The 26,642-nt window shown below is 48.3% G+C and overlaps 1 protein-coding gene across 6 annotated transcripts; it reads right to left on the bottom strand.

Annotated features, from left to right (window-relative positions):
• Positions 1-133: 133 nt before the first annotated feature.
• DENND2C (DENN domain containing 2C) lies at positions 134-26,618 on the bottom strand. 6 transcript variants are annotated; one of them, XM_072844623.1, is made up of 19 exons: positions 26,561-26,618; positions 17,287-18,251; positions 15,430-15,578; positions 14,762-14,874; positions 14,258-14,425; positions 11,323-11,419; positions 10,536-10,580; positions 9,015-9,202; positions 6,726-6,835; positions 6,155-6,224; positions 5,721-5,798; positions 4,745-4,885; positions 4,229-4,377; positions 3,654-3,831; positions 3,279-3,320; positions 2,200-2,305; positions 1,137-1,376; positions 722-808; positions 134-324 (listed from the first exon to the last, which is right to left on the bottom strand). In XM_072844623.1, exons 2-19 carry the CDS (start codon positions 18,093-18,095, stop codon positions 293-295), a joined length of 2,802 nt encoding a protein of 933 aa, XP_072700724.1. In that variant the 5' UTR covers positions 18,096-18,251; positions 26,561-26,618; the 3' UTR covers positions 134-292. The 6 variants fall into 6 exon arrangements, 5 of the variants coding, with proteins under 5 accessions (XP_072700724.1, XP_072700722.1, XP_072700723.1 ...); XM_072844621.1 differs by lacking the exon at positions 26,561-26,618 and adding an exon at positions 26,222-26,500; XM_072844622.1 differs by lacking the exon at positions 26,561-26,618 and adding an exon at positions 25,979-26,161.
• Positions 26,619-26,642: the final 24 nt, after the last annotated feature.

Here is a 26,642-nt window from a genome sequence, read left to right as displayed (position 1 = left end):
CCACACCCCCACACCCCCCCACACCCCCACACTCCCCCCACACTCCCCCCACACACACCCGCTCCTCCAACCCCCGGCCCGGCTTTCCTCCACCTCCCCCGGCTCTCCACCCCCGGCCCAGCCGCTGCCCCCGAGACGAGCGGAGACAGGGAGCGGTTTGAGGCACGAGTGGTTATTGGCGGCGGCAGCAGCACACAGGGCCCCCCGCCCCCCGCAGCCCCAGCCCTCCTGGAGGCAACGAGGAGTCCGGCCTCGGCCCGCCGCTGCTCCGCTGGCCCGCAGCAGCGCGCGTTCATTTCTTCTGAAGAAATTTCATTTTGCTTCCTACGGAGAAAAAAAGAACATTAGGAGCCGAAGACAGTCCAGGAGGCATCTGGCTGAGGAACTTCTCAAGGTGGAGACTCATGCGTGGCCACCGCTGCTGGCAGACACGACTTCTGCCCCCTTCGTGTGTTCTCAGCCAAGACCAAAGTTAAGAAACAAGTTTAGACAGCTCTAGGATTAGACAACTTCCACAAACCTTATCTAAATATGCAAAAGCTAAAACCCAAAAATCTTACACGGTGTTCAGTGTCCCCTGAAGGAGCAAATGTAAACAAACGGAACACAAGTGCACAAGGCAAAGAAGGGGCCCTGCTCTCTTTTGCATGCAATTATTTGTTCAATAGCTAAATTTGTTTAAAAAAAAAAAAATCAACAAAAAGCAAGAGTGTCCCTTTACCCAGACTGCGAAGGATTTTGTTCATTCCAGTTGGTTCTGTCTCTGGAATACTCTCCAAATACTCCAAGGCACGGACCTCAAAAAGGCCTAAAGAAAAAAAGAAAAAAGTATCACTCACCTAGATGAACACTATTCCATCTTTTAGCATATGGCATCTTATATCATTAACAAGGAGGTTACTAAAAGGAAATCATGGATGTAACGTAAGCTGCAGGATCAAGCCCAGAAAGGAGAGATGCAAAAATTCTTTGCTTCATAAGATTAATTCTGTTGAGTAATTAGAAGGGCATGGAGCTATTACGTATGCCAAAATGCCAACAGGATAACTTGCCAGGACAAAAGGCTTCTTAAGAGTCAAAGTCACATGACATTATACTTTGAGTTTGTAAAACAAGAAAGTAAGCTCAAACCTCACCTTTGACCACGTTCTTACTTAGCTCTCGATCCTGTATGAACCCTGCAAACATCTGGGTTTCCATGAAGAAGTGCAAGAAATGACGCACATTGCGTGACACGTGAGATTTATGGAACAGTTCCCGCTGAAACACCCGCTCCCCTTTTTCTGTGACATTCATGTGCAGGGAGTAGTGTCCAACGATCTCCACAAAGAACTGCACAAAAGCTTCAGAGACCAGGGAGTTGAGAGGCATGTCACCTGTGAAGAGGACAACAGAGGAGAAATTTCCCTCTACATTCATCACTTTGGTCATTCCTCTTTAGAAGAGGAGCAGCAGTTGCTCTCAGACAATGAAATTTCAGATGCGTGCTTGATATCAAAGAAGCCACAGCTCAAATATTAAGGTTTCTCTCCCATGTCAACTTTCTGCTGCAGGTGAGACATGTTCCATTCTAAAGCTCTTCTAGCAGTTAAAGCATTCATAAGTTCTTTCCCCTGTCAAACATCTAGTGTCTAATAAGCTGTAAGCTCATAACAGTCTAAGTTTAATTCTTTTAAAGAATTAGGCAAATTACAGAACACAAACCCACGGGAAAACTAACTTTGTTACTTCTGATGTGCATGGAATTACATAATTTGCTGATGCCATTCTCTCAAGCTACTCAATGCTTTTTAAAATTCTCACACTTACTTATCTGACAGATTATGTATAAAGCAGTTCAACTTTGAAAATGATCTGTCAGATTACCCTCTAAAGTACAGAAACTGTTCTCTGTTTAAGAAAAACGTTCTCTCTGCCACTTAAGAAAAATAAAAGAAAACTCCAAGCTTGGGAACTGATGCACTTGGCCCAAGAAAAACTAGAGCTCTACACATACTGATTGTGAAAAGAGGAACAATTGTTAGGACACCAAACTTCTCTCTAACACATTCACAAGAAAGATGTTCTCAGTAAGATCACAGGAAAATAGCTTTCTAAAATGTCGCTTCCTAATGTTTATTTCCATTCGCTCATTTTTATATCAACTACATGGAAGCTGTAGAGATCTGCTAATGTGAAAACACTTTTCCACAGAAGTACCTCGTGCGTCACTCTGCTCATGTGACAAGATCTCACTTCGTTCTTCCAAGATTTGTACAAGCGCAGCCTGGAGTTTATGAGGCAGGATCTCATCTTCATCTGATACCTAAAGAGAAAAATGGCCATGAAAGTATTTTTCTGTTATATCTATCATCAGTAGAACCTTCTCATTGTGAACAGATGAGAAGTACTCGTAGCATGCCTAATGCAGTTAGAAGGAAGTTACTCTGTGATATGATATATCTTGGTGGAGACCATACATTTGTCTGGTAGCCACACAAATGAAAAACGTTTGCTCAGCACCCTCCGACTACGTACTATTAGAGTCACACACACAACTGCCCAACACAGAACAATGTGTGCTATAGCCACGACACAGACTCAGGCTTATTATACCAGTGATAAAGCACACAAGAACAACGAAAGTGTGTTGAGAAAATATGACAAGTCTCAACATTATGGTTAAAAAACCCTGATCCTTTAATACCTTTCTCCAGTTTCAGGTTGCAATGCAAAATAGAACAGTAAGGCAAGGAAAAGGAGATGCAAGTATCCTCCTGAACTAGTAATACTCCGGTACGTTTATAGCTACTTGTCTGGTGATGTAGAAGAACATTAGGTAAAGTTCAGCAGAGAACCACAAGCGAACTGTGATAATTTGTCTCCTAGATTACGACTCCTGGAAAAAAAGAAAAAAAAAAACACACCCCAGCTAGATGAGAGAGGAGAAAGCCCTGCAGAGAACAAGAACACAGGAAAGACAGACAGAAAGCAGCAAAGAATCTTAGTGGTCCTCTTCACATAATGAACCAACTAAGCATCTGTTTTTAAATTCAGCTCAGATAAGCAGTATCTTTGGCTTCGCAGAGCTCTGTACCTCACGTAAGCTCAATCTTGCAACAAGGATTTGTAAGCCTGTTCCCTTCTCTACTGATCAAAAAGGAATGCAAGGTATTTCTTCAGCCACTGGAGTCCACATATGAATACTAGCTTTTGCTGATTTTTTGTTTTCATTTTCTTTCATTGATGCCTCTTCCTGGCATATAACCATAAGTGACTGGCACTGTTATTTCACTCACCTCTTGCAAGAACTTGTCAGCACAAAGATCAACAATCAGAACCTGGGGAAAGATGTACAAAACACACTGACTTATAACCAGGTATGTTGCTGTACAGAAAACCACTTTTTTTTTTTTTTTTTACATGTCCCCCGTGGCAGGGGATGTCACACATGAAACACAAGTTTTGCATAACTGCAGCCTGTCTAAAGGAATAGTGAATACTATTTATCTTTGATAACAATGGAACACCCTGACATGTATCTAGCAAGTTCACCAGCTGTCTCAGAAAAGTTCAAGAGTTTGTATTAAGACAGAATCCACAGAGATTATTCCAGAGAGGTCAGCCTCATACCACTGACATTGTCCCTCCACTGTGCTTCACCCAATTCTCACCTCTTCTATGGGCAGGTCCTGGAGCTGTGGTAACGAGCAGGAGAGAATGCCAATTAAGAATGGGGTCGGAGAGCACGCAATATCAATCATAGAAGTTGGTAGGACTGGTATGTAGGTGTGTTGCCAAGTGAAGGGATAAAGCATTGCAACTGCGGCATGGCCACATTTAGACAGAGTGCTAGAAAGGTAAGAGAAGCACAGAGTGGATTGTCAATGTCTCGTTCAGTACTCAGCTACAGACACAGGTTAGAAATGCTCAGGGAAAATGTAATTCATGTACATTGTTTACGCATCAGCAGAAGCCCCATGCATCCACTTTTAAAGTCAGTTATGGGGAGCTAGGAATAGCATCAACCCAGACTAAAGAGGTAAAGGAAACATTCCTTTAGCACCTCTTGGGTAAACAGCATACTCCAAATTCCAAGCATGCACATGTCATGTGGAAAGTCTGCAAAAAGCTTTTAAATGTAACTATTTACAAAAAGTTAGACAAGCTTGCATGTGAAACAAGCCCAAACGCAGAAGAAAATATAGTATCCCTCAGAAAGAACTAGTCACTCAGACTCCTTTTTTACCTTAAGTTCTCAGCAACAAAGATCACCCTCCTTTCCAGCAGGAGAGAGGCAAAGACCCGAATTGCGTGAGAGACACTCAGACACTTAAACAGGCATTCGAAGTCAACGTGTTCGAGTCGAGAATCCAATGGACGGCAGAGTTCCATCACCTGAGAGGCAAGCAGAGATGCAGAGCGCTGGAGGAGAAAGCCACGTTGCAGAGTCAGGCCGGACGAGGGGCAGCCTGGCTGGAGCACAGAACTGGTGGCTCCTCACAAGTGGAACCCCCACGGCCTGGGCCATCGGCGCAGGGCATCGCAGAGGACTCCCAAGCAGCTCTTCCTTAAAAAGCAGGGAATCACTTCTACGGTAGATGATTCAACAGGAAGCCGGTTTCTGCAACAGCATCCCTTCGAACTTTAGGACATTATCTTCAGACTATTTACAGGCAACATCACTCTACAGTGCAGTTTGCAAAGTGCCACTATGCCCCAGAGACACCATCGACACAGGAAAGCCAGTCCTGATTTCTGTTACCTCATTTCCTGCTCCTGGCAGGAAACTCCTCACAGTAATCGTGCGTCCAGGAGCAGGGAAAGGCGCCTCCATTACACTACGCATAAACGGGTGTACTAGGGCTGGGGACATCTCTCGCCTCTTCTCCACTTCATCTAAAATCTGCAAGAAAATACATTGGACATTGCTTCAATGCCTGCTGGGGAGCCAGAGGAGATATGAGCCTCTGTTAGAGTATCCCGTGCCATAGCTACACGTGAAGGCTCCGATACAGACTCACAGCCCTCTCCCCCCTTGCTTGGGATCCCTGTGAAAGCTCCTCTCAAGTGTCTGAGGAATCAAATGGGAATAGATACCTGTGCGTACAACTCGCCATTCTCAAATCCAGTCTCCTGCTACTGCAAGGAAATGTCTTGTATGTGGTAATCAAATTCTCACAACTAGTTAGAGGAGTAAGAAGAGCAACACCCCATCCTCCTCGCCAAGAAATCTTTCTGAAACACTGTTCTAGAAACTCTGTGCTCCAACGATTAGAAACCAGCTTTCATCATAAGCTTGCCCCTGTATTCTTCTGCAACAGCTGCCCTTTACCTGCAGTAGCTTTCCCCAGTCTTTACCTCTTTACCTACTCTCCTCATGGTGCTAGGAGAAACAAACTGAGATCTCCTCCCCCTGCTCTTAAACCGATTTTCCATTTCCAAGTCATGGAAGAAGAGGATGAAGGGGCACCATCAGTAATATCATGTATTAGAAGCCACTTCATGACAATAATTTGCGGAAGGAATAGTCATCTGTGTATCGGCTGATAAGTCTCAGCACTAGTATAATTTTATTTGCCCTGTCAAAGCAAAGGTGGCAAGGAAGCACCACTCTCCTGGGATAAGTTACAATTGCCAAGCAATTCTAGACTGGAGAGAAGCATCCAGTTACGTTCTGGAGCTTGCAGGTTGTCAGAGACTCAAGTTCTATAAGAAGTAACAGGCTCTCCCCACTTCACCTTGGAGAAGAGGTTGAAGCAGCCCAGGCGGCTAACGATGCAGTATACCTCAGGAAGGCGCTTCCCTTTCCCTTCTGGCTGAAAGGGAACAGGAACAGTTATGATGCGAACAGGGATCCAATAAAGAACCCAGCACCTACACCGTAGCTGATTCACAGAATTCCTTCTGCTGTAGTTCCCTCTACACTTCTGACTTAAAAGATTCCTGAGGAATGACCAGTTCCAGGAGCTGTCTTTCACACCCAGAGCCCATTTCACTGTATTGCTGGGCATCATCGTGCTCCTTCCCTTATGCATTCAAAGGGCTGGTAACCTCAGCAGCAGCACAGGCGCTACATACCCCACGTGGGAAATTACTGCTGATTCACGCCCTGCACTTGACTGTGCATTTATCAATGCATTCTTCACACTCCACCCAATACACGGATGCTTACCAGGAGCTTCTTGCAGTACCCAAACCAGCGTCCGCCATCCTCACCCGTCAACACAAAAGAAAATGTTTCACTGGGGAACCAAAGAACAGTCAGGGTTAAATTCACCATGCAGTTCAGAGAAGAGGTTGACAAACAAAGCACACAAACTACAAGCCATTCTCTTTCTGGTCATGCTGAAGACCCCCTTGCTGTGGTTAGCAAGCTACTTTGGGCTCTATTCAGTGTAAAAACCTGCAGGCCATGGACTCTCACTGAGCTACTATAGCTCTCTTCCTTCCCAGCTGCTTCTCCATTCTGCCAAGGAGCAACAGAAGCACTTGCCAGACCCAGGAGCTGGCCTTTTGAACAGACATTACAAACTTCCTTCCTATAGGAAAGACGGTGCTCAGGCAGAAGCAGCACTTCTGAGTCCACCTCCATATGCCATCTTCCCCCATCACAGGGGTTAGGGATTCAGCCTTTCCCATTTTCCTTGCTCTGACTGCAGTTCCTCTGGTCCCGGGAACTGGCACGTACCTAAGCTTTCAGCATTGCGTGTTTCAGGCACGAGTGTTCAAAACCAAGTCTTTACCTTTTAAGGTCTGATGCAGGAAACCAGTCTTTGGGATCTGGAAAGCAGAATTTGGGAATGACCTTTAGCCTTTCTTCGGTATCCTTTGACTGTTTGAAGGGATGTTCAGGCTGGAGGGGTAACACATGCATTTGAAGTCACTGAAGCATGGTGCACAGCTGCAGCATTTAAAACAATGGGAGACACTATCTTCCTGACACTTCCAAATGCTGAACCATCAGATAGCTAATGTACAAGTACAGGAGAACGAATTCTGACTATAACAGATTCCCAATTCCCTCTTGCATCTTTCCTGCTGAATGGACCTTTGTAAAATTACCCAGCTGGTCTTGGTAAGAACTGAGTAAGGATTTACAAGCATGGCCAAGTTTACTGGGGAATTAAGCTAGAACTGACCCCCCAAATCATGGTTGTGTCAGCTTGCCTTGGTTCTATTCCTAGGAGATTTGAAGACACTAAGAGGAACAGGAATGTGTTCAGCTTGTGATGTGCAGATCACTCATCATTCAGTTGCGAAAACAGTGTATCTGAATCACATGTTCCAGCTACTTGTAGGCTCAAGTCAAATCCCTCAAAGACTACAGGACAACTTTCCATGCTCAAAACTGCCCAGAAGGGGCAAAAGGAAGCTTTTCAAATAAGAGAGATCACATTTAAGGAGGAAACGCCCTTGAGAAGAGGAAAGTTTATTCCATAAAGCTGGTTTTAGACACTGTACTCTCAGCCAGCGCATCTAGGCTATTCCAGTGTCCCAAGCTGTGACAGCATGAAGGAGCTCTTAGAAAACAGTACCGCATTTTCACAGAGTAACAGTTGTACAAAAGCTTTGATGTCCTTGGGCATGCAGCCCAAAGAAGAGGGTGACAAGCAGATTACTTGGAAGCAAGGATATTTTTAGAAGGGAGACAAATCTGTAATCAGAACAACTCCATAATTACTGGGCAATGTTTCCTGCAAAATCTCAACATGACAGACTGTCCCACAAAAAGTCACTCACCAAAACACTTTACTTTGAGCAGAGGATAAATAAACACTGAGAAAATAATTTGTTTTGTTAGTGCATCTATAAAAGCCAGTAAAGAGCCACATGGTACAGTTGGGTCTGATTGTCTGCTAGGGCAGTAGGAAAAGAACAATGCACTGCCCTTCCCAAAGGCGATGAACAGATTGAGAGGTTGCACCAGGGAAAAGCTAAACCTGGTTACATTCCTTTCTTCCTCCTAACACCCTAAAGTTTGCACTTTTTAGCAGATATTATTTATGTATGTTCAGTTTTAGCCACTAAATTAAGACTGTGCACTCTTTCTGGCTGGAGTCCCTTATTCATTTTGTGAATGCAAAACGTTTACACATTTAAGACCCTAGAGTTATTTGCACACAAATCCCTTACACAGCTGGACACTATGGGTCCTGCTGGAGTCCCACATAACCTCCCTTAATGAATCTGACATCTCCTTCGCTATTTGGATGACATGCAGATTCCTTAATAATCTCTGGCTGACTCCTGATAGCACGGCTAGAATTACTAGCTTTGTTCTGAGTTTCAGTGGAAGGCAGCAGGTATGAGCCTAGACAGTGACAACCGAATATTCATTTCAATCTGGAACCACAGAAGCAAGCATCAAGGCTCCATCCTCTTAGCTTCACAGTAACTACTGTGTACACCGAGTCATAATTCAGAGTCACACACTGATCTTGTCATCCATTTGGGCCGAACAGACAGAAAAAAAGCTTATTTCAAATGGCTTGTTCTAGCTACAGTACTTTAACTTCCATGGTTCTCCTCTGCTTTTTGGGGGCTAGTACACATGGCTTTGCCATTTTAATTTATTTTTTTCCCAGAACAGTATAAATAAGCATAGAAGCCCTGGGATTCTAGTTCCTGTGCACCATCAGTCAAATTGCTTCACTCCTTGTTTATAAATCACAGACTACCAGGATGAGCTTTGGGAAGAGAGCACTGCACTCCCCTTCCTCTCCTGCAGGGTGCCTCAGCAGTGTATCACAATACAGTATGGCTTTATGGTATTTCCAGGCAATTAGAATTAGAGTAGGAGCCTTCCTAGTTCCAAAAAAAGACAGTAAACTAATTATCAAGAAAGATATTCAACAACTGCCCAATGATATACATTAGGTCTGTAACAGAGCAAGGTGCTCCATATTCCAAGCCTGTATCCTAACCAGTGGGCCAGATTTACTAGTATAGAGTTTAAGAAGGGATACACACTGCAAGAGGAAATAAACAGCTGCTGAGTGTGTTTTGTGGGCAGGTTTCCATGCAGCTCCTACCTTGCTGGGAAACTGCTGTATGATCTGTGGTGTGTACGTCATCTCAGATGCCTTCTTGTGCAGTGACACCACCACAAACAGCTCAAATAGCCGCTGCTCCTGAAGCTCTATCAAATCCCTCTCCAGAGTCTGGTAGTGCGGGTTCCTCTTGGAGGCTGACTGCACCTGCAGCAGGCACCTGTGTCGACCTGAAGAAAGGAACAAATCCAAAACCAGGCTGTGGCTATCACTGCCACACACCTACAGGTCACAGAAGAGGACTCATCACCACCTTTAGAAGGGGGAAAAGAGATGGGTGTATTTGCCTAACATCACTGCTGCGCTCTACGGGACTTGGACTCCTGCATCAGCTCCTCAAGCACAGAGCTGTTCCAGATAGGGGAGCACTGGCTTTGCAGCAGCTCTGCAAATCCCTCTTGACCGACAGCTAGCATTCTCCTGCTGTCCTGACATTCTTTCCACACATCTCAGAGCAACACACCGTGGTAACAATGAGGGAAGCCTAGCTGTGAGAAGCTGCCCAGCTCCACCGGTTCACTACTTGCCAGGCCTCAGGCAGCTACTCTGTAAAGCAGCATGGGCATTCAAGAGAGGCAGAGCCAGTTTCCCGGCCAAGAAACCTCCAGGCTGGGATGTCTTGACAGGCAGTACAGACTCACAAGCGCAGGCACAGCACTCTGATGTAAGAAATTCCTGTGGCCCAGGCACCATGACACATTCTGGACACTTTGGAAACAACTCTTAAATCAGGCAGTGACTCAATCACTGTATTTCTGCAGAGACTCTTCACTCTCCATTTCTCTCTTTAACATAAAAAAGTGGAACTTCACTATTTGCTCCAAGTTAAAGCCTTCTGTATGCTTCCCTCCAAGTAAATGAAATGTCTAAAATAATTCCGTTGGTCCTTTTCGCTAGATGCTTGCTTAGAGACATGACAGTCACTCATCAGGGCTGCTGGCCAACTATTACCATTTTGCATTCAAACCTTAACAGCATAGAAACTAAGACCTCCTTGGTCCTTCCTACACCAGCTAAAACCAAGTAGGTATTTCAAGTCTGTAGTTTGGGCCTACGATCAAACTCAGGACTATGGAACCAGACAAATAACCAAGTGATTTCTCCCCAGAGGAAAGGGCATTTCACAACATTATACATATAAAACAGAACCAAGGGAAGGAAGTAGGGGGAAAATAACCTCAAGTGTCAGCAGCAAAAGTGATCCAAGGACAATCGCCTGCAAGACATATTTTAGTTAAGTGTGACTCTACCAACCCGAAAATGAATCTACTTCTAGCAACTGGCAGATTAATGGCACTAAACCTCAAGGGCTCAGGAGAAGTGGCAGAAATAGAGGCTGATTTGTCACAGCAACAGCTCCCAGCCTTGGCCACGCTGCCTCTTAGATGTTCCCTTTCTCTGTCTTGCCAGAAGCCACAACTAGTCAGTGTGCTTAATCCCATTAGAGCCTCAGTCAAATATGTAGTGATATGGCGACAGGACCAGCCCCTGTGATTCACTCACTTTTTGGCTGATTTTCCGTGTCACTTCCATTCCCACTGGTTTCACCTGAAACACATGTAGTTTTCACTTATTAGCCATGCAGAAGGATGATGGGCAACACCCAAAGTTAGGAAAGAGAGAGAACTTTAGACTCATCAGACAAACATCACTCAGGGCTGCCCACCTATCCTGCTCAAAGCATCAGCAAAACCAGACAGTACTGGCAAATGTGCTACAACAGTAAATTTCAAGAAGTGGAGTTGATATCAAGTCACTGTTTCCAGTAAACCACCTGTAGGTCAGCTGAACACAGGCAAAGAACAGAAACCAGGTGATTATTTGATGCTGCTATAAAAGTTAAGAGAGTTGCTGAACAGAATATACTATAAATAAAGACCATACCACAGCTACGAAATCAGAAGAACACAAGAATATCACGTTAGAGGCACAAAAGCGATGACTGGAGTAGTCAGAGGTAGTTCTCGTGCCAAGTGGTTTTGTGGGGAATTTTTGGGTTTGTTCTGCTTTTTTGAAAAAGCGCTTTTAACCAGTAGCCCAGCTCTTCAGTCTCAGATCATCTGTGACAGCGTTAAACTTGGGTTAGGCAAGTGTTCCCAATCCTTGCGGTGCTGAAAGCTCCACAATTCCAGCTGCAAGACATGGGGTTTCGCACTGTCAAGTCAGCCCAGCATGAGCTGCAGGAGTGGTGGTAGTGGTGCCTGGCCTACCAGCAGTACCCCAAGATGTAGAGGAACTGTGCCGCTCAAGAGGTTTATAGCAAAGAGAATAGTGCTGGAGACCTCCATACCTTTCACTGGAGGCGCTTCTCTCCCAGCAGGACTGAGCAGCTTCACCCTCTTCTTTCCACGCTTAGAATCAAAGATCTCCTGTATTTTTAGTACCAGCTGAAATCCAAAGTAGAAGCAGAGGTTAATGTGGGGGTCCAGAAACGGGTCCAGGTGCCAACAGGACTGCAGCCCAACAGCTGTCATCTAGCACCACAACACTTGGGAAAGGCTGCCCAAGTCCTGCCAGGGACCCTGGCTCAGAGACTGCTTGCTAGAGTACTTTTAGCACAGCTCACTGGATAACGAATGAGCACAGAATTTCTGCTACAAGAGAGAGATTACTGTTAGCACAACTCAAAGCTGACGCCAACTGTACAAGCATTCTGGAAGCTATCATACTTTGCTTACCAAACAGATAGCAGAAGCGGCAAACTGTCTGGCATCAGATCTCCATTTTCTATTAGAGAGGCCAACCGCAAAGGCACTTGGCAAGAATATCTTATAAACCCTCCACCACAAAGGACTCTGAACTCTGCATGCTCTCAAGCATCGCAATTCTTTCCAAGCCCAGAAAAAGCAGAGCTCTCTCAATGTAGCTTGGGGTTCGTCTTGTGTTTGGTTGGTTGGTTTGTTTTGTTTTTTAAGCTTGCTGCTGTAGTTGGATGTCAGACAGCTACAGTAAGTTCTCCAAAGCACCATGTCAGGTACAGAACAAGGCTGCTCTAAGCACAGTCCTTGTCCCAGGGTAGTTTGCTAAAATGAAAGGATTATGTACTTTCATTTTGCATAGATGAAGAAAGACAGCGGGACAGAATAATGGGTCTATGCTGCAGGGACACCACAGACCTGGTCCACTGGAAGAAAAAAATTTGGAAAAAAAACATAGCCCAGTGCAGACTAAGCTACAGACATGAAAGAAAGGTCAGCATTTGGACACTCCAAGTCGACGCTGTTAACCTTCCTTCCACTGGTCATAACGGCCTTAAAACCAAAGTCCTAATGCTTTCTGTTCCTCCTGTCACAGGCCTGTCTGGACTCCCACCCTCAGCTGCCAGGTATACAATGCTGCAGGTGGCTCCTTGATTCTGCATGTCAAAGACAGCTATCACTTCATTGTGAAGAAGGATTTATGCTAAATGCAGTGAGCAGGTCAAGTTCATTCTTGTCTCAAGTTAAGAATTCATTAATTGCTCCCACTGAATGTAGGAGGGTGGGGCCCAGCCATTTGTCACCACAAATACTGCATAAAAAGGAAGATATTCAGCAAGAGAACCTGTTTTTCAGCTCAAGCCTTTATCCCCAGCTCAGCAAACTAGGCTTAGGCTCTTCTTTTCAGATCTATTTCTCCCCATTTTCTGCTTTAGCCAGTCCTCCTAGCACAATGAGGCTGCCAGGAAGAAAACAGCCCACAGCAGAAAGCAGTGCTTCTCCTGCAAAATCTGCCTTCTTTCCCCTCTATCATCCAGCCTTACCTAGAGGATTTCCATTTCTGTTCTGATTTTTGTGCAGTTGAGTCACCAGTGAAAGATATTGGGTGTGTTTAAGGCAGCTGTGTGTTTCTTAAGCAATAAGTATGTTTTTTCTTTTTAGACTCCAGCCCTTTTCTCAATCTCTTGAGCAATCTTGGCTCAATTCCTTGTGAGCAAAAAGAGTAAAGTGTGCTTCCTGCATGCAAATTGTTACCAGATTTTTGGAATAGGTTTGCTTTCGGACAATGTTTTATTTTCCCCCTCCAAATGAAAGATACTCTCCATCACAGCATTTTTATAACCTTGCCATCTCCTTCCTGATTTTCCAGGCCTATAGTTTGTTTAAAAACACATACCGAAGTCGCTTGTTACTCTAAAGTACTTAATGTTTGAAAAGTATTTTGCAGCTGTCCAACTCTACCTCACAGTCTTGTGCAGTTTGAGCAAATACACCCAATTTTTACAAGAAATAAAGATCTGCAGAAGTTAAACGATTTTACCATGGCAAAATTAAGTTGTTGCCACTACCTCAACTGGAATTTGAGTCCTATGCACAAAGTGCCACTACAGTGGTAGCTGCAGCTGTCCTTCTAGAGCACATGCTGCATTTTATCAACTGAGGGACATGAGCTGATAACCAATACTAGTACCTAGAAAGATTCCCAATGCATCAAATGAGAATTACAATGGAGTCCTCTATAATGAAGATGGATTAAAAGCCTTTCTCACTATGGCCTCAGAAGCATATCTGCCTTTGCACACAGGCAGGAGGGACCAGCCAGAGGCAGCAGAGGGGAGAATTGTATGAAGGCTTTGTGAAATGCGCTTATCCCTAAAAGCTGCCCTTCACCTCTAGACTATGAAACAGCTGCAAGGGCACGTTCCTGATGGCAAGTCAAGAACTCCAAGCCAACATGCCAAGTAACCAAGGGCCCAGCCAGCTCCCCACAGCAGCCCCACACTGTCAGCCATCAAACAACTCAGTGCCTGCAGCGAGAACGTAAGGGTCAGTCTGAGAAGTCACCAGGAGCAAGGGACACATACACACAATTGCCCTTCAGCTGACAGAGAGCTTCCTTGCATTCCTGCACCACATTCAGCACAAAACCAGCATCACTACACTTCATGGAAGCATTGGCAACAAGGCTTGAATGACAAAGGAGGAGGAAGAGCTAGTATTCACACACAGCACTGATATCCAGGTCAACACCTAGTACTCCATTTGCAGATTCTTGGCTAACAAAACTACCGCTGCCCCAGCTAGAACTGGCACTCCTTTTTTTGATCCCCAAATACCTGTCCTGCTACCTGGAGGGGAAATGGTTTGAGCAGGGTCACTTGTCCACACACACAGCAGGGCTAACCAGCATTCACCTGCCAGACACACAGCTCCATGACCACTTACAAAGCACTTAGAAGGTGCTAGACAAAGCAGCAAGAGTTTGAAAAGCCATGCAGGAAGTAATGTTTTGTGCTTAAATCTCACCCAGGGCAAGTTCTTTCTCCTGCTAGCAGCCTCTACTGCTCGGAACAGCTTCCACTCGGTCAGCGTGACAGGCAGGGTTGTGTCCTTCACCATTTTCCCTTGGAAACTTGTCTGGGAGGGCTTTAGCTCAAGAGACTTGCGACTGAGGAAAGGAGGTTTTGGAGGGGGCTAGAAAACAGAATCAGAAGAGATGGTTAAGCACAGGATTAAGCTTTGGTCCAAGCTCAGAGTCAAAGGAGTCAGATTACAAATTATAAACTTCCTGCAGCCTCCTGCTCTACCAAGCTCTCCATCCCACCCCACATACTCAAGCATCTCATCAACACTCTCTTGTTCCTATTCTTTTGCTCCTTAGCAGCTTAATCAACTGCCACTGCCATGGCTGTTCGTTATCATTTACATTAATAATAAACAATAAAAAATATTGCTGGGGGGAGCACAAAATAGGGTCCTTGTGAGGATAACTCTCTGTAAACACATGACAATTTAATCCCCTCGCCCTACCTTGGGAGCCCTACTGGTGCTCCGGTGGGGTGGTAGCTTCCAGACAGATGGGACCTTCCACAGGGGTATGGGCAGCGCTCCGATATCTTCATAGGGGTTCTCTTTTGCAGGACCTGGAAAAAGCATTGGACGGGGCATTTATGAAAGGAGATAAAGTCCTGCATTCTTCCAAGGGATGTAAGCAGGGAGAGTGTACAGTTGCCTGCCAAGCTTTAACAGGGTCTGAGACAGACCTGTTTTAAGATGGATTAGGTTCCCACCACTCAAAGATTCTTCTAATCCACTACCATCAACTTGGCAAACTGTACACAGACTCAGCAAAACAAAACACTTCTACCACTGCAGAGAAAGTAGCTCTATTGCAAAGCAGCTAATTTTGTCAGTGTTCACACTGATCTCTGTGCAGCACTCAAGCAAAGCATTTGAAAAGCTAATAAAGAAATCAGTTTAGCACAGGCCAACTCTAGTGACCTTCCATGACATCTGAAATCAGGCTGTTCACATGCAGATAGTTACTAACATCAACAAAGAGCCCCAGATGGGGGAGACCTTAAAAGTCACAGAGCTGGAAAGGGCCTCAATGCATTCTCATCTTCATTCCTCCCACCCCAGCAAATTTGCTACCCTTAATTAAAGTGAGTGCATCCCCCAGAAGCACATGCACATACAGATAATGTCCTCGTAGATGTTGTCTTCTGACTGTGTGTAGATGAGCCTGGATCCTGTAGTGCCATTTGTCTCTTCTCGAAGTCTGTGGGAGTTGGTGGTTGCCATCCGGTTGCGGAAGCCCTGGATGTCCTCAAATTCAAAAGATTTCCTAGAGGAAAACCAGTGTAACTTCTTCTAAAGGCACCTGCATGTACCAGTGAGGTGCTGTCCCAGTCTACACAGAGTATGGTCCTCCTTGGGGCCATCAGGCAGATGGATGCTCCACTCTGGACTCTCTGATTTCCAAGTGTTGAGGTTTAACCTCAGCCAGCAGCTCAGCCCCACACAGCCGCTCGCTCAGTCCCCCGGGTGGGACGGGGGAGAGAATCAGAAGGGTAAAAGTGAGAAAACTCGTGGGTCGAGACAAAGGCAGTTTAATAGTTAAAGCAAAAGCTGCGCACGCAAGCAAAGCAAAACTAGGAATTCATTCACTATTTCCCCTCAGCAGGCAGGTGTTCAGCCATCTCCAGGAAAGCAGGGCTCCATCACACGTAACGGTGACTTGGGAAGACAAACACCATCACTCCAAACATCCCACCCTTCCTCCTTCTTCCCCCAGTTTTTATTGCTGAACACGACATCATATGGTGTGGAATATCCCTTTGGTCAGCTGGGGTCAGCTGTCCCGGCTGTGTCCCCTCCCAACTCCTTGTGCCCCCCCAGCCCACCCGCTGGTGGAGTGGGGCGAGGAGCAGCAAAGGCCTTGACTCTGTGTAAGCACTGCTCAGCAATAACTAAAACACTGGTGTGTTATCAATACTATTTTCATCACAAATCCAAAACATAGCATCACACAAGCTACTATGAAGAAAATTAACTCCATCCCAGCCAAAACCAACACACCAAGCGAGTCCTACTCACTTACTCTAGATTTTTAAACTAAAAATGAAGTTAGAGGCTCCAGGGCCAAGCACACTCCAAGCAGGTATGGCAAGTCCCATCCTGTCACAGAGTCAAGAACCCAAAACATGTTTTACAGACTAAGCACTTGCAGCAGTACTCAGAATTAGGGCACTGCTTTCTACTGTACCTCTCCTACTGCTCATGCTAAGAGTGTTATCGCATTTGTGAGTTTGCATTTTCGTATCCTTGGCCTGCATTTCAAAATTATGGCACAGAGGTCACAAAGGAGCTGGCAGGGATTTAGCCCATCATCATAAAATTTGGTTTGCTGCTGCACGCTTCGCCACAGTGAAAGAAGGTTTCAGGAGTCCTAGCCACATCTCCACCTATAATGTTCACACTACTCTCTAGCACAGCTGCCCTAGGCAGCTCATCTGTAAGCAGAACTAGCATCAAGCTAGCTCACAGGTTTTTTACTCTGTAACAGGGACCTACGTACAGGAAAATGGGAAGAATAGCCAAACCTACTGCAACAGGGGTACCCATAGCTTACAGCCTCCGACTTTAAGCAACAAGAGAATCTTTCACTCACAGCAAAGCCAGAACATTTAGCAGCCATACTGCCCCAAGAGAAAGCTATTCTGTAATTCACAAATTGCAGCTGAGGACAAGCTCAGGGCAAGAAGCAGGCAGCACTCTCCCTGGGGCCAGCACATTGTCACTCAACTCTGTTTTAAGGTGTGGGACGTGTTTGGAGCTTTTAGCCTTCTTTGCAAGATTATCAGCAGCAAAAGCAGTGCATACACAATGCTGGAAAGGGGATACTTTCATCCAGAAATATCCTCTCCCCATCAACAGAGGCATTGTCAGTACTAGTACCTCCACAAGGATATCATGGTAAGCAAGCTGTTTAAACCCATCTAGAAACTGATCTAAGGAAACATGTTTCAGACATGAGAGAGGAATCAATGTACCTCTGGGTTCTCCCTCTGATCCTCCTGCTGGCTATTCTCTTCTCAGGATTGCTGGAGGATGACACCAAGTCTCCTCCATGCTGCTTTTGCAGGGGAGCTTCCCTGGTAGCACTGGCATCACTACAGCTACTAGCACCCTTTTCTGCAAGATAGCGGAAAGTCCTGCGGGGCTTGGGTGGTGGGACAGCAGCTGGCTCCTCCTCTTGCCCCTCAGCCTCAGAGTAAATGTTTTTCAAGCTCCTCTCTGCCCTGCAGAGAGAGTCCACTCCTTCGATTTTAAGTTCTCTTTCCGCGGAGCCACAGCTCCCTCGCTTCCTCTGAAGGTCCAAGGGAACTGGTGGGGCTTTGCCAGGCAGAAGGGGCTCTACTCTCCTCCACAGAGCTTGTGAGGTATAGAAGTTCCCTGGGGGTAGTGTCACCCCTGGGTCCAGGAAGCCCGCTTGCCACTCTCCTTTCTCCTTGGCTTGGGAAGCTAGGCTGCATGCACAGGGCTTGAGGTCACCACAGTCATCAGTCTGCAAGCAGCTCCGTCTGTCTTCCCTGAAGTCCAAACCCAGGCTCTTTGGATCTTTGGACCCAGTCTTTCTGCCCTGCTCTGTATGTTCTGGCTTCACTTTGGGTAGAGCATCGCAGCTGGGATCATACTTTACTCCAAAGTCCTTCAGCTGCTGTTTCTCCTTGCTGGAGCACCCTCGTGTCCTCCCCTCCCACTGGGAGATCTTCTGTTTGATGTTGCGGCAGTGGCTCCAGGAGAGGGTCTGCACAGCAGAGCGGGAGAAGCTACTGTCCACTGACCCTGTTGGGTGCATGGCAAGTGCCAATGTGCTTACAAACACCCCATCTCCAGCCTTGTCCAGGTCCACCCGTGTCCTGCATGCATCAAGCTGGCATGAGACTCCAAAGCACGTGGTGGTGTCCAAGAGCCCCTGGGTGTCAGCTCTGCAAGGACTGCCTGCTAGCACGACCTGTGGACAAAAAGAAGAAAAGAACCATCAGCTGCACTCCAGCCACACACACCACCAGGAACTCCCAGCTGCTCTCTGGCAATTGCTGAAGAACATTCCTCCCCAAACCACATGTTCAAGACTGGCTTCCAGAGCACGCTCCTCACAAAGCCTGTTTCTGTAGCACACATCTGGGAGGGCTAACAAAAGGAAGTAGAGGTCTCACTGGCTTAAAAAACAAACAAAACACCACAACAGGAACAAAACACAGCCAGGGATCCCAAGGGTCCAAACTCAAGGAAATTATTTAATGGCACAAGAACACAGCAGCATAGCCTGTCTGCAGCAGAGGTCTCAGCCAGCCCCTCTGCTGCTTGCTTGTACCAATGCAGGCTAGGCAGGAGTGCTCAGTTTCTCCTGATGCTCTGTACTGCTCAGAGCACCTCAGGCACTATTCAGTCAAACCACTGCAGCACGATGTCATTAGCAGAGCTCTCAACACAGCAGAGACACAACAAGATACAAGATACCACGACAGCTCTATAGAAAGGGAACCACATCTACTTCTCCAGAGAGTCAGCAACAGCAGGACGGCTGCTGCTTCACGCAGGAGGACTAGGACAGTTGTGATGACCAGAGAAGAGCCCGTCTGCACTCCTCCTCCCAGAAGTGCTCTCCTGCTGCACAACACAAGTAAAAACCGGTCTGATGGTCTGCTTCTCAACACCTGACCTAAATTTGCCATCAGAGAGACAGGAGGGCAGCAGTGCCCAGCCTGTGGCTTTGCAGCCAGGGGAAGTTTTAAAAGGCATACAACAGAGGCCAAAAGGCAGAGGAAACTGGTGAGTTCTCATGCTCAAGAGGAAAATGGCCCTGTGTTCAGATCAGCAGAGGAGAAGTAATGCTAAAGAAACACTGTGACTTCTCCTACCCAAGCAGAGCCTGTGCAAACAGGAGCTATGCTGTTTGAGACTACCCCAACGTATAATCTAGAGGATACAGCAAACAGTCCTCCAGACAGTCCTGCAGCAAGAAAGGCAGGTGAAATTGCCAGGGAGAACCTGGGTGGCTGTACAGACCCAGCACCTACAGGTCCACTATGACCTCAGTACAGATATTTCATAAGTGGAGTCCCCAGCCTCAGAGCCCTTCAGCTCTACCTGTAGCTCACAAGGCATCCCCAATATTCTCAGATATGCCAGCACGGTTGAAAACTCATCTTGGACAGAAGACAGCAGCCCACAGGCTCTAATATGCTCTGTTCCTCCCTTTCTGCAGGCAGTTACCCCATTTCAGAAGTTCCAACCCTCCTGGTCTATTTAACGTTCTCCATTTGTATTAGGAGACAAGCACTCAGCAAAGCTCAGGCTCAGGCCAGGTCGACATGCAGCAAGCCTGGCCATGCTGGCTTCAGTAACATTCCCCTGGCACTAAGAAGTCTCCCTGCAAAAGGCAGAACAAGAGCAGCAAGCAGTCCCCATTCCACACATGCAGCAAAAACAGAGGACCTCTGCCGAAAGCAAGACAGACTTGCGCCAGGTGGGAACACAGGCCACAGTCAAACAAAGCCCGTACGGAGGCTCCTCCTGACAGATCCAGCCAGCTCCCACTGCCAAAAACTGGGTACGTGTCCTCCAAAGCTGCTATTACGACACCCAGTCTTCATTGACTCACCAGAGCCTGCAAGAATTTGTAGAACCAAGGATGGGAAGCAAACTAAGCTGGAAGACAGAGGAGCTTAAACCTGCCTGACAAGGGTTCATGCCCCATACACCACGCTGGGTGTGGAGAGCCCCTACCGCAGCAGAGGCCTGCATCCTTCCCACCGTTGATACTGCACCTCAAATTCCAGGGTTCCAGCGCTACCGGCTCTATCCCTGGCGTTGCTGATCTGCTTGGCAGAGGCATTTGTGCTGCAATTAAAAGAAAAGCACTGGCCTTGGCAGACCTACTTGATATAGTTAGTGAGAAAGCTCACTGACGTAGGACAGCTCTGGGCTCCCCAAGCAATTCAGTGATGGCTTGGGCACACATGGCACCAAGCCTCGGCTCTCTGCTGCACCTTCACTCTCTCTACCAAAGCAGCATTGCTCGCTGTGGCAAGAAGCTCACTGCTGTCTGTCTCCAGAGAGAAGAGCGTGGGTTCTTGCAGTCTGGCATCATTTATCACATTGTCCCAGACAGCTGCTGGTAACTCTCCCACTCAGCAGTGAATGGGCTAAACTTGGACAATCTGGGTAACCAACTGAACTGGGGATAGTTGCTCCATCACCAGCCCTCTGTCCCTCATCAGCATTCCCCCCTGTCCTCAATGCTTTCGTAGCCACACCACTCCTGGCCACCACCCAGCACGTCTCCGAAGAAGCGAGGTGAAGCTGCTACTGTGCAGGTGGCACTGCGGCCCCAGTGCCAGCTCCAGCGCGGCACAGCACCCTCTCCCCACTCCTGCCAGTAGCAAGGTGCAGGCAGGGGACGACCAAACAGAAGAGGGCTGCTCATCCCCTCACAGAGGGGCAGGGAGAGAGCAGAACAAGTTCGAGAATGACAAAGAACACAGAAAACAGCGAACCACACCTACCCCACTCTCCCCAACTCCCTTGCCCAGGGTACTGCAGTGCTACTGGGCCCCACTGCAAGACCCTCTTCTTGCACAGCCAGGCTGCTGGTCCAGGCAGCAAGGGGCCCCTGCCCTCTCCTATAAATAGGCATTGTTTCCAAAACATCCTGGAGCCAGAGCAGAGCCATCCTTCCTCTATCCCCGTCTGCACAGCCCTGATTAGCAGACAGGAAAGCAACCTTCCCCTTTCCTATGCCACTGCAACTACTCTACAGCAACAGTGCTCAGGGCCACTCCTGAGGACCTGAAGCACAAGCTATCAAAGAAGCAAAGGCTCTGATGGGGAAAGCCAGGCTAGGAGAGGGGCGAAACGGTCTCCTCTCAGCCAGTACAGCTTCAGACCAGGCACCTTTACTCCCTGCCAGGTCTTCACACACTGTCCTGCAGAACTCGCACAGGGACAGGGCCCCGAAGGACCTTGCAGTGTGGAGCAATGGCCTTATTCACAGGACTAAACAGTTCAAGGCCAGCATATGCATTCATGGAGCACATGCAGCTCTGTGTTGACAGCAAGCCCACACGTGGAACCAAAAGCTCCCTTGCTTCCCAACAGCACTGGCAGCTTTCTTCTCCGAATACACCAGCTGTCAGCTACCCCTGGGCTCAGACCAGCAGCCTGGCAAAACATCTGCATGCAGCATCCATGAGGGCAAATCATTGCACAGAGCAGACTCAGTAGCCCTGCTCAGCTTTCTAGTTGGGCCCATCCTCAGAGTGTGTAGAGCCACCTGTGCTCAAGTGGGTCAGGTCTGCTGGCTGCCAGCCAGCCCCATATCCTTCCTCCTACGACTCACATTGGTAAGGGTGCAACAAAAAGTGCATTTGCCGTAGTTTCCTCAGCCAGCCTGCCATATTTCTGCTTCTTAATATAGAGCCATGGCCCAAGTCAGCCTAATGCTCCTGACCTCTCCTACTGTCCGCATCTGTGCTTCCATGACAAGGCACAACCAGCAACTGAGAAACACAGTAGAGAAGCACAGTCCCAGCCAGCATACAGGTACTGGTGAGACTACGTCTGCAATGCTGCCCCTGGTTCTGCTCACTGATGAATGCCCAGAGTTCAAGCAGTTCACCCAGTGCTCAAGCAATTACCTGACTCCATAGCATCCAGAGCTACGCAGACCCATACGCAGAAACAGGATGCACACTGAGTTTATTTCCCCTCCTTCAGCATAAACCTACCAAGTGATATTACTTCTCCAGCCAGTGAAGCTCCACGCACTTAGGTGAGTGAAGCAATAAGCTTCACTCACCTAAGAAGCCGTACAGATTAGAGTGCAACAATGAAGGTCTTTCCAAGGCATGTCATTGATCTTTGAACTACCAGATACAACTAGAAACACATGGCTCCTGGCTCATCTTAAACACAGATGGTAGAGCACAAGCTTAAAGCACCCGACATTCTCTTCTGCTCAGTGCTGCTCCACCAGTCAGAGCCCCAAACTGTGTCTTCGAAAATAACCGTCCAAGGAGGAGAAGAATGCAGCTCTTCATCTGTCCAGGCCTGCAAGGCAGGTGGGTGCTATCAAGAACTAGACATTTAATCTAAGCTCATCACGTGAGCCAGGGCAAGGGGAGAGACTGATCTTTGGTGAAGAAAGAGCAGACTGGGGTGGTCTGATCCAAGCTAAGAAACCCTCAGACACAGTCTGAGATAGGCCAAAACAGCTTAGGGACACAGAACTGGGAGAGACCACCTGAGTCAGGCAGCCAGCACTTGTATCTCAGGGACCACATACACCATTCCTTCCACAAACTAACCAGAGTTAATGTGACTGCTTCTCTCCTGACCTCTCCTTCCAAACTCCTTCAATGGTTCCAGTATGCTTCCCAGTATTTCCACAGAAGCCAAATTTATCATCCCTGCTGCATTAGTACTTACAGCAGTTCAGTGTAGTTGAGAATACTGAATTATTTTGTTGAAAGCATTCGTTTTGGGCAAAGAGAAATTAAATAATTTCTAGACAAAGTATCACACATTTCTCCCAAAAGACAGCCTCTCCGATCCACACTGTTTGAAGACAGCTTCCATATCTTTATCCAAAGCAGAAGAATGAGGTACATTCACACCACGATAGGTAGCCCTGACTCTTTTTCCAATTCTGACAGCCAGAGAGCACACTAAGCATTTTCCATACAAAGTCTCAAGACAATTCCGTTTCCTGAAACCACATGCTCAGGGAGAGAATGCTGCCAGTGCTGTTCAAGAATAAAATACTCTTTGATGCCGAGATCAAGCCCACCTACTGCAGGTGCTGCTGGTACCCCACAACCCCTCTTACCACAGTCACGCCGGCACCTGATTAGCTACACAAAGGCACTAACACATCACCTTACCTTATCCTGCTGCACAACAGGCATGAGAACACGCAAATCACTGACTTGGCAAGCCCATGCAGTTCTGAAGCAATCTTTCACCCCTTTTATGAGAGCCGTGCAGTTCTGAACCACCCAAGAGACCTCCTTGCCACCAAGCCTCCTGTGTTGGTAGCCAAATAAAAGACAGTTTCTGGTCTTCTGAAGTCTAGGGAAGCTGCCAGCTCAGGCCTGGAGGGATGAGGGGACAGCCAGCACAGCAGCAAGGACCCCTTCCAAAGTTCTCAGCTACTCCCGTTCTGTTCAGGCCCAGAACAAACCTGAAGCTTTTCTGAACAAAACTCTGCCATGCTGATGCCTGAAAGGCATGGGCAGTACCAAACAAGCAGATTTTATACCAAAATAAGTAACACTTCAGGAATGCGGTATGCTTAGTCATTTCCATCTCAATACAAAGCAACTCTAGTTATTAACTCGTTCGAAGCTTCTGCATATCATGCTGAGGAATGGAGTTCCACGTCATCAGACACATGGCCATGTAGAGCACAGCCCCTGGACACAGTAAATGCGATGCTAATCTTAATTACATGGCAAAAAGAGGTTAAGTCTGACCTCTGCCATGGGTCCTAAGACTTTTGTACTGATCACAAAGATATACCTGGATCTTTCGACTTTCAGTCTTTTTCTGAAGGGATTAAATTCAACTTCTTGAGAGTAAATTTTTACCCATGCTAAAAACCCCCCACTTTACTTTAAACATGTAAGCCCTGAAGGCTTTTATACCAGAGGGGACACAGACAGAACCCACAACGTACTATTTTTAAAGTCATGTTTTTTTAACGTGACTCACAGTATCTGAATGCTCAGGTTAGCGATACTGAAAACAGCAGTTGACTCGGACACTACACCACAGGCTGGCTGTGTGTCCCGGGAATGCTGCAGCTTCACACAAGAACTAAGACCCAAGGTAGGGGCAGAGAGAAAGTTAGACTCAAACATGAGTTATCCTGGAGCCATTTCTTGGTGCAACTGCCAGAGGTGAGATTCCAGGCTTCCCCCAGGGCTGACATCACCATAAAGCCACGACCACCTTTATGTTACAAGGGCCACTGCAGATAGGCTGTGTGGGGCCACAACAACCAGCCACTCATTCCTTTGGAGAAGTCTCAGCAGCGTGGAGGCAGCTGTCCCAAGAGGTTCAGAGGGTGCAGACCAAGGTAGCACCAGAAGACCTCTCAGACACCCATCCAGATAACATGTTCCCAGAGCCACAGGGAATGAGCCACATCCATACTGGAAGACTGAGATAAGAATTTTGCCAAGTAGCAACGCACAGTACTAGGACTCGGCACTCCAGGACAGATCCTCCAGCCCGCTGTTTCAAGCAGGAATGTTTTACAAGGCCACCACCGCCACCATTTATTCCTCCCATACCCAACACCCTCAGACATTCTCTGCACATGCCTTCCCTTCAAGGCAAACTAGAGTGCACAGCCCAAGAGACATGCTTTCTAGGACAGGGCGCCCCAAATCTTTCAGGGTCCATTTCTTCACTCACCACATCCTACCCCACAGGAGTTTAACTTCTAAATGCTCGGATAGTAAGCAATTCACCCAATCCTGCCTGCAAGCCCCTGAAGGGACAACCAGTCTGAGTAGTGAGTGAAAGATACATCACACTCCTGGGGAGCCACTGGGCTCCTGACCCTGGTCCAGACACTTCCATTGCTCTAGCAAATACCCTGCTTAGGGCCTTTCCCTCACCCACCCGTCTGCGACTGAGCGGACGGCTGGACTGAACCCGCACGCCTCCCCTCCAGCTGACAGAGCCCTGGGAGGGCAGCACATGGGCTTGTTCAGCAGCTTCTACGTTTCTGCTCTGCTCTCCCTTCCCATGCAGCAAGGTCACCGCTCACTCCTCATCCCTCCCTTCTGTAACTCTGACAGACAGGGACAGCAAAACCCACAACTACCATTGCCCAAACACACATCTCCAGGGGCTGTTTCTCCTGCAACTCCTCTTCTACTTTTCTTCTATCATTAGGGCTGATGCAAGTCCCAGCTGCCAAGACAAAGGGCTCCCACCACTACTAGGGCTCTATCAGAGTCGTGGTGGTCAGGTGCCCACTCAGACAGACTGTGTTCAGCCATGGTAACTGGAACAGGAGTCTACACAGTGAACTAAGAAAGGCAAGGGGAGACTGGTCCAGCATGCCAGCCTACACCTCGTGCCCTTGGACAGCAGTGCCAGAAAGGTACACGGGCCTGCATACCTCAGTGCAACAAAGCACAAGTATCTAGCACTATCTAAAACATCACAGCCTACTAGTAAATAATTTGCCCTAAAGAAACTCTGTACAGAATCATAGAGTGGTTGAGGTGGGAGAGGACGTCTGGAGGTCACCTTGTCCAACCCCCTGCTCAAGCAGGGCCACCTACAGCAGGCTGCCCAGGACAGTGTCCGGACAGCTTTTTAATATCTCCAAGGATAGAGACTCCACAACCTCCCTAGGCAACCTGTGCCAGTGCTCAGTCACCCTCAGAGTGAAAAAGTGTTTCCTGATGTTCAGAGGGAACCTCTCGTGTGTGTCAGCATGTGCCCATCACCTCTGGTCCTGTCACTGGGCACCACTGGAAAGAGCCTGGCTGGGTCCTCTTTGCACCCTCCCTTGAGGCATTTGTACACATTGATAAGATTCTGCACCCCCCGCCCCCGAGCCTTCTCTTCTCCAGGCTGCACAGAACGAGGGGCTGTGGTAAAACACGAGGCGGGTGACTCATCTAAGGCAGCCGGTGGGCTTGAGCAGGCACCTACTTCCTCCGTGGGTTCAGCTCCCGTTCCTTCGCTCCCCGCCCTGCCCACGGGGTAAACGGTCCAGCAGCTGCTTCCCTGCCTGCCGGGACACCGGGTCACAGGGACCCTCGGGACAGGGAGCTGCCGGCCCTGCCGCAGGCCCTCGAGAGCTCTGCGGCCGGCGGGGCTCCAGCCGGGGACGCCGTGCAGCACCGCCCGCCTCGCCGCTCAGGGGCGGGAGACGCCGCCGCAGCGCTTCCTTACCCGCTCCCAGCAGTCCCAGGCTCTCGCTGGGGCCGGGCAGGCAGCGCTCCGCACCGCGGGCCGGGACCGGCGGCGATCGGACGGCGCAGCCTCGCGCCGCTGCCAGCAGCACCCGGGCCCGGCCGGCTCCGCCGCCGGCGCGTCCCGCCCGGCAGCCCCGAGCCCGGCCGCGACTGCGACCCCGCGGGAAGCCCTAATGCCTGCCCCACCCCCCGGGCCGAGCCGCCCGTCCGGAGCCCCGGGTGACGGGCCGCGGGAGAGGAGCCCCGCCCGCCGCGCCGCGCCGCACCCCCGCGGCGGGAACGCGGCGCGCGCGCGCGCGCCCCCGCCCCGGCTCACCCGCTGCCACGGCCCGGCCCCGGCCCCGCTCTCGCAGGACGCTCCCGGCGCGCGAGCCACCGCCCACTGGCTCGCGCGGCCG

This window comes from Ciconia boyciana, chromosome 23 (assembly GCF_034638445.1).
Source record: "Ciconia boyciana chromosome 23, ASM3463844v1, whole genome shotgun sequence".
In the NCBI taxonomy this organism is placed as follows: Eukaryota; Metazoa; Chordata; class Aves; order Ciconiiformes; family Ciconiidae; genus Ciconia; species Ciconia boyciana.
This window is presented reverse-complemented; position numbering and strand designations above follow the sequence as displayed.

Coding starts and splice junctions, on each gene's coding strand:
- DENND2C (XM_072844618.1), bottom strand. CDS start 23,208: ATGCCTGTTGTGCAGCAGGATAAG. Junction 14,426..14,761: donor GCACCAGTAGGGCTCCCAAG/GTAGGGCGAGGG, acceptor TCTGTTTTCTAG/CCCCCTCCAAAACCTCCTTT. Junction 9,203..10,535: donor CACGGAAAATCAGCCAAAAA/GTGAGTGAATCA, acceptor TCCTTTCTTCAG/GTCGACACAGGTGCCTGCTG.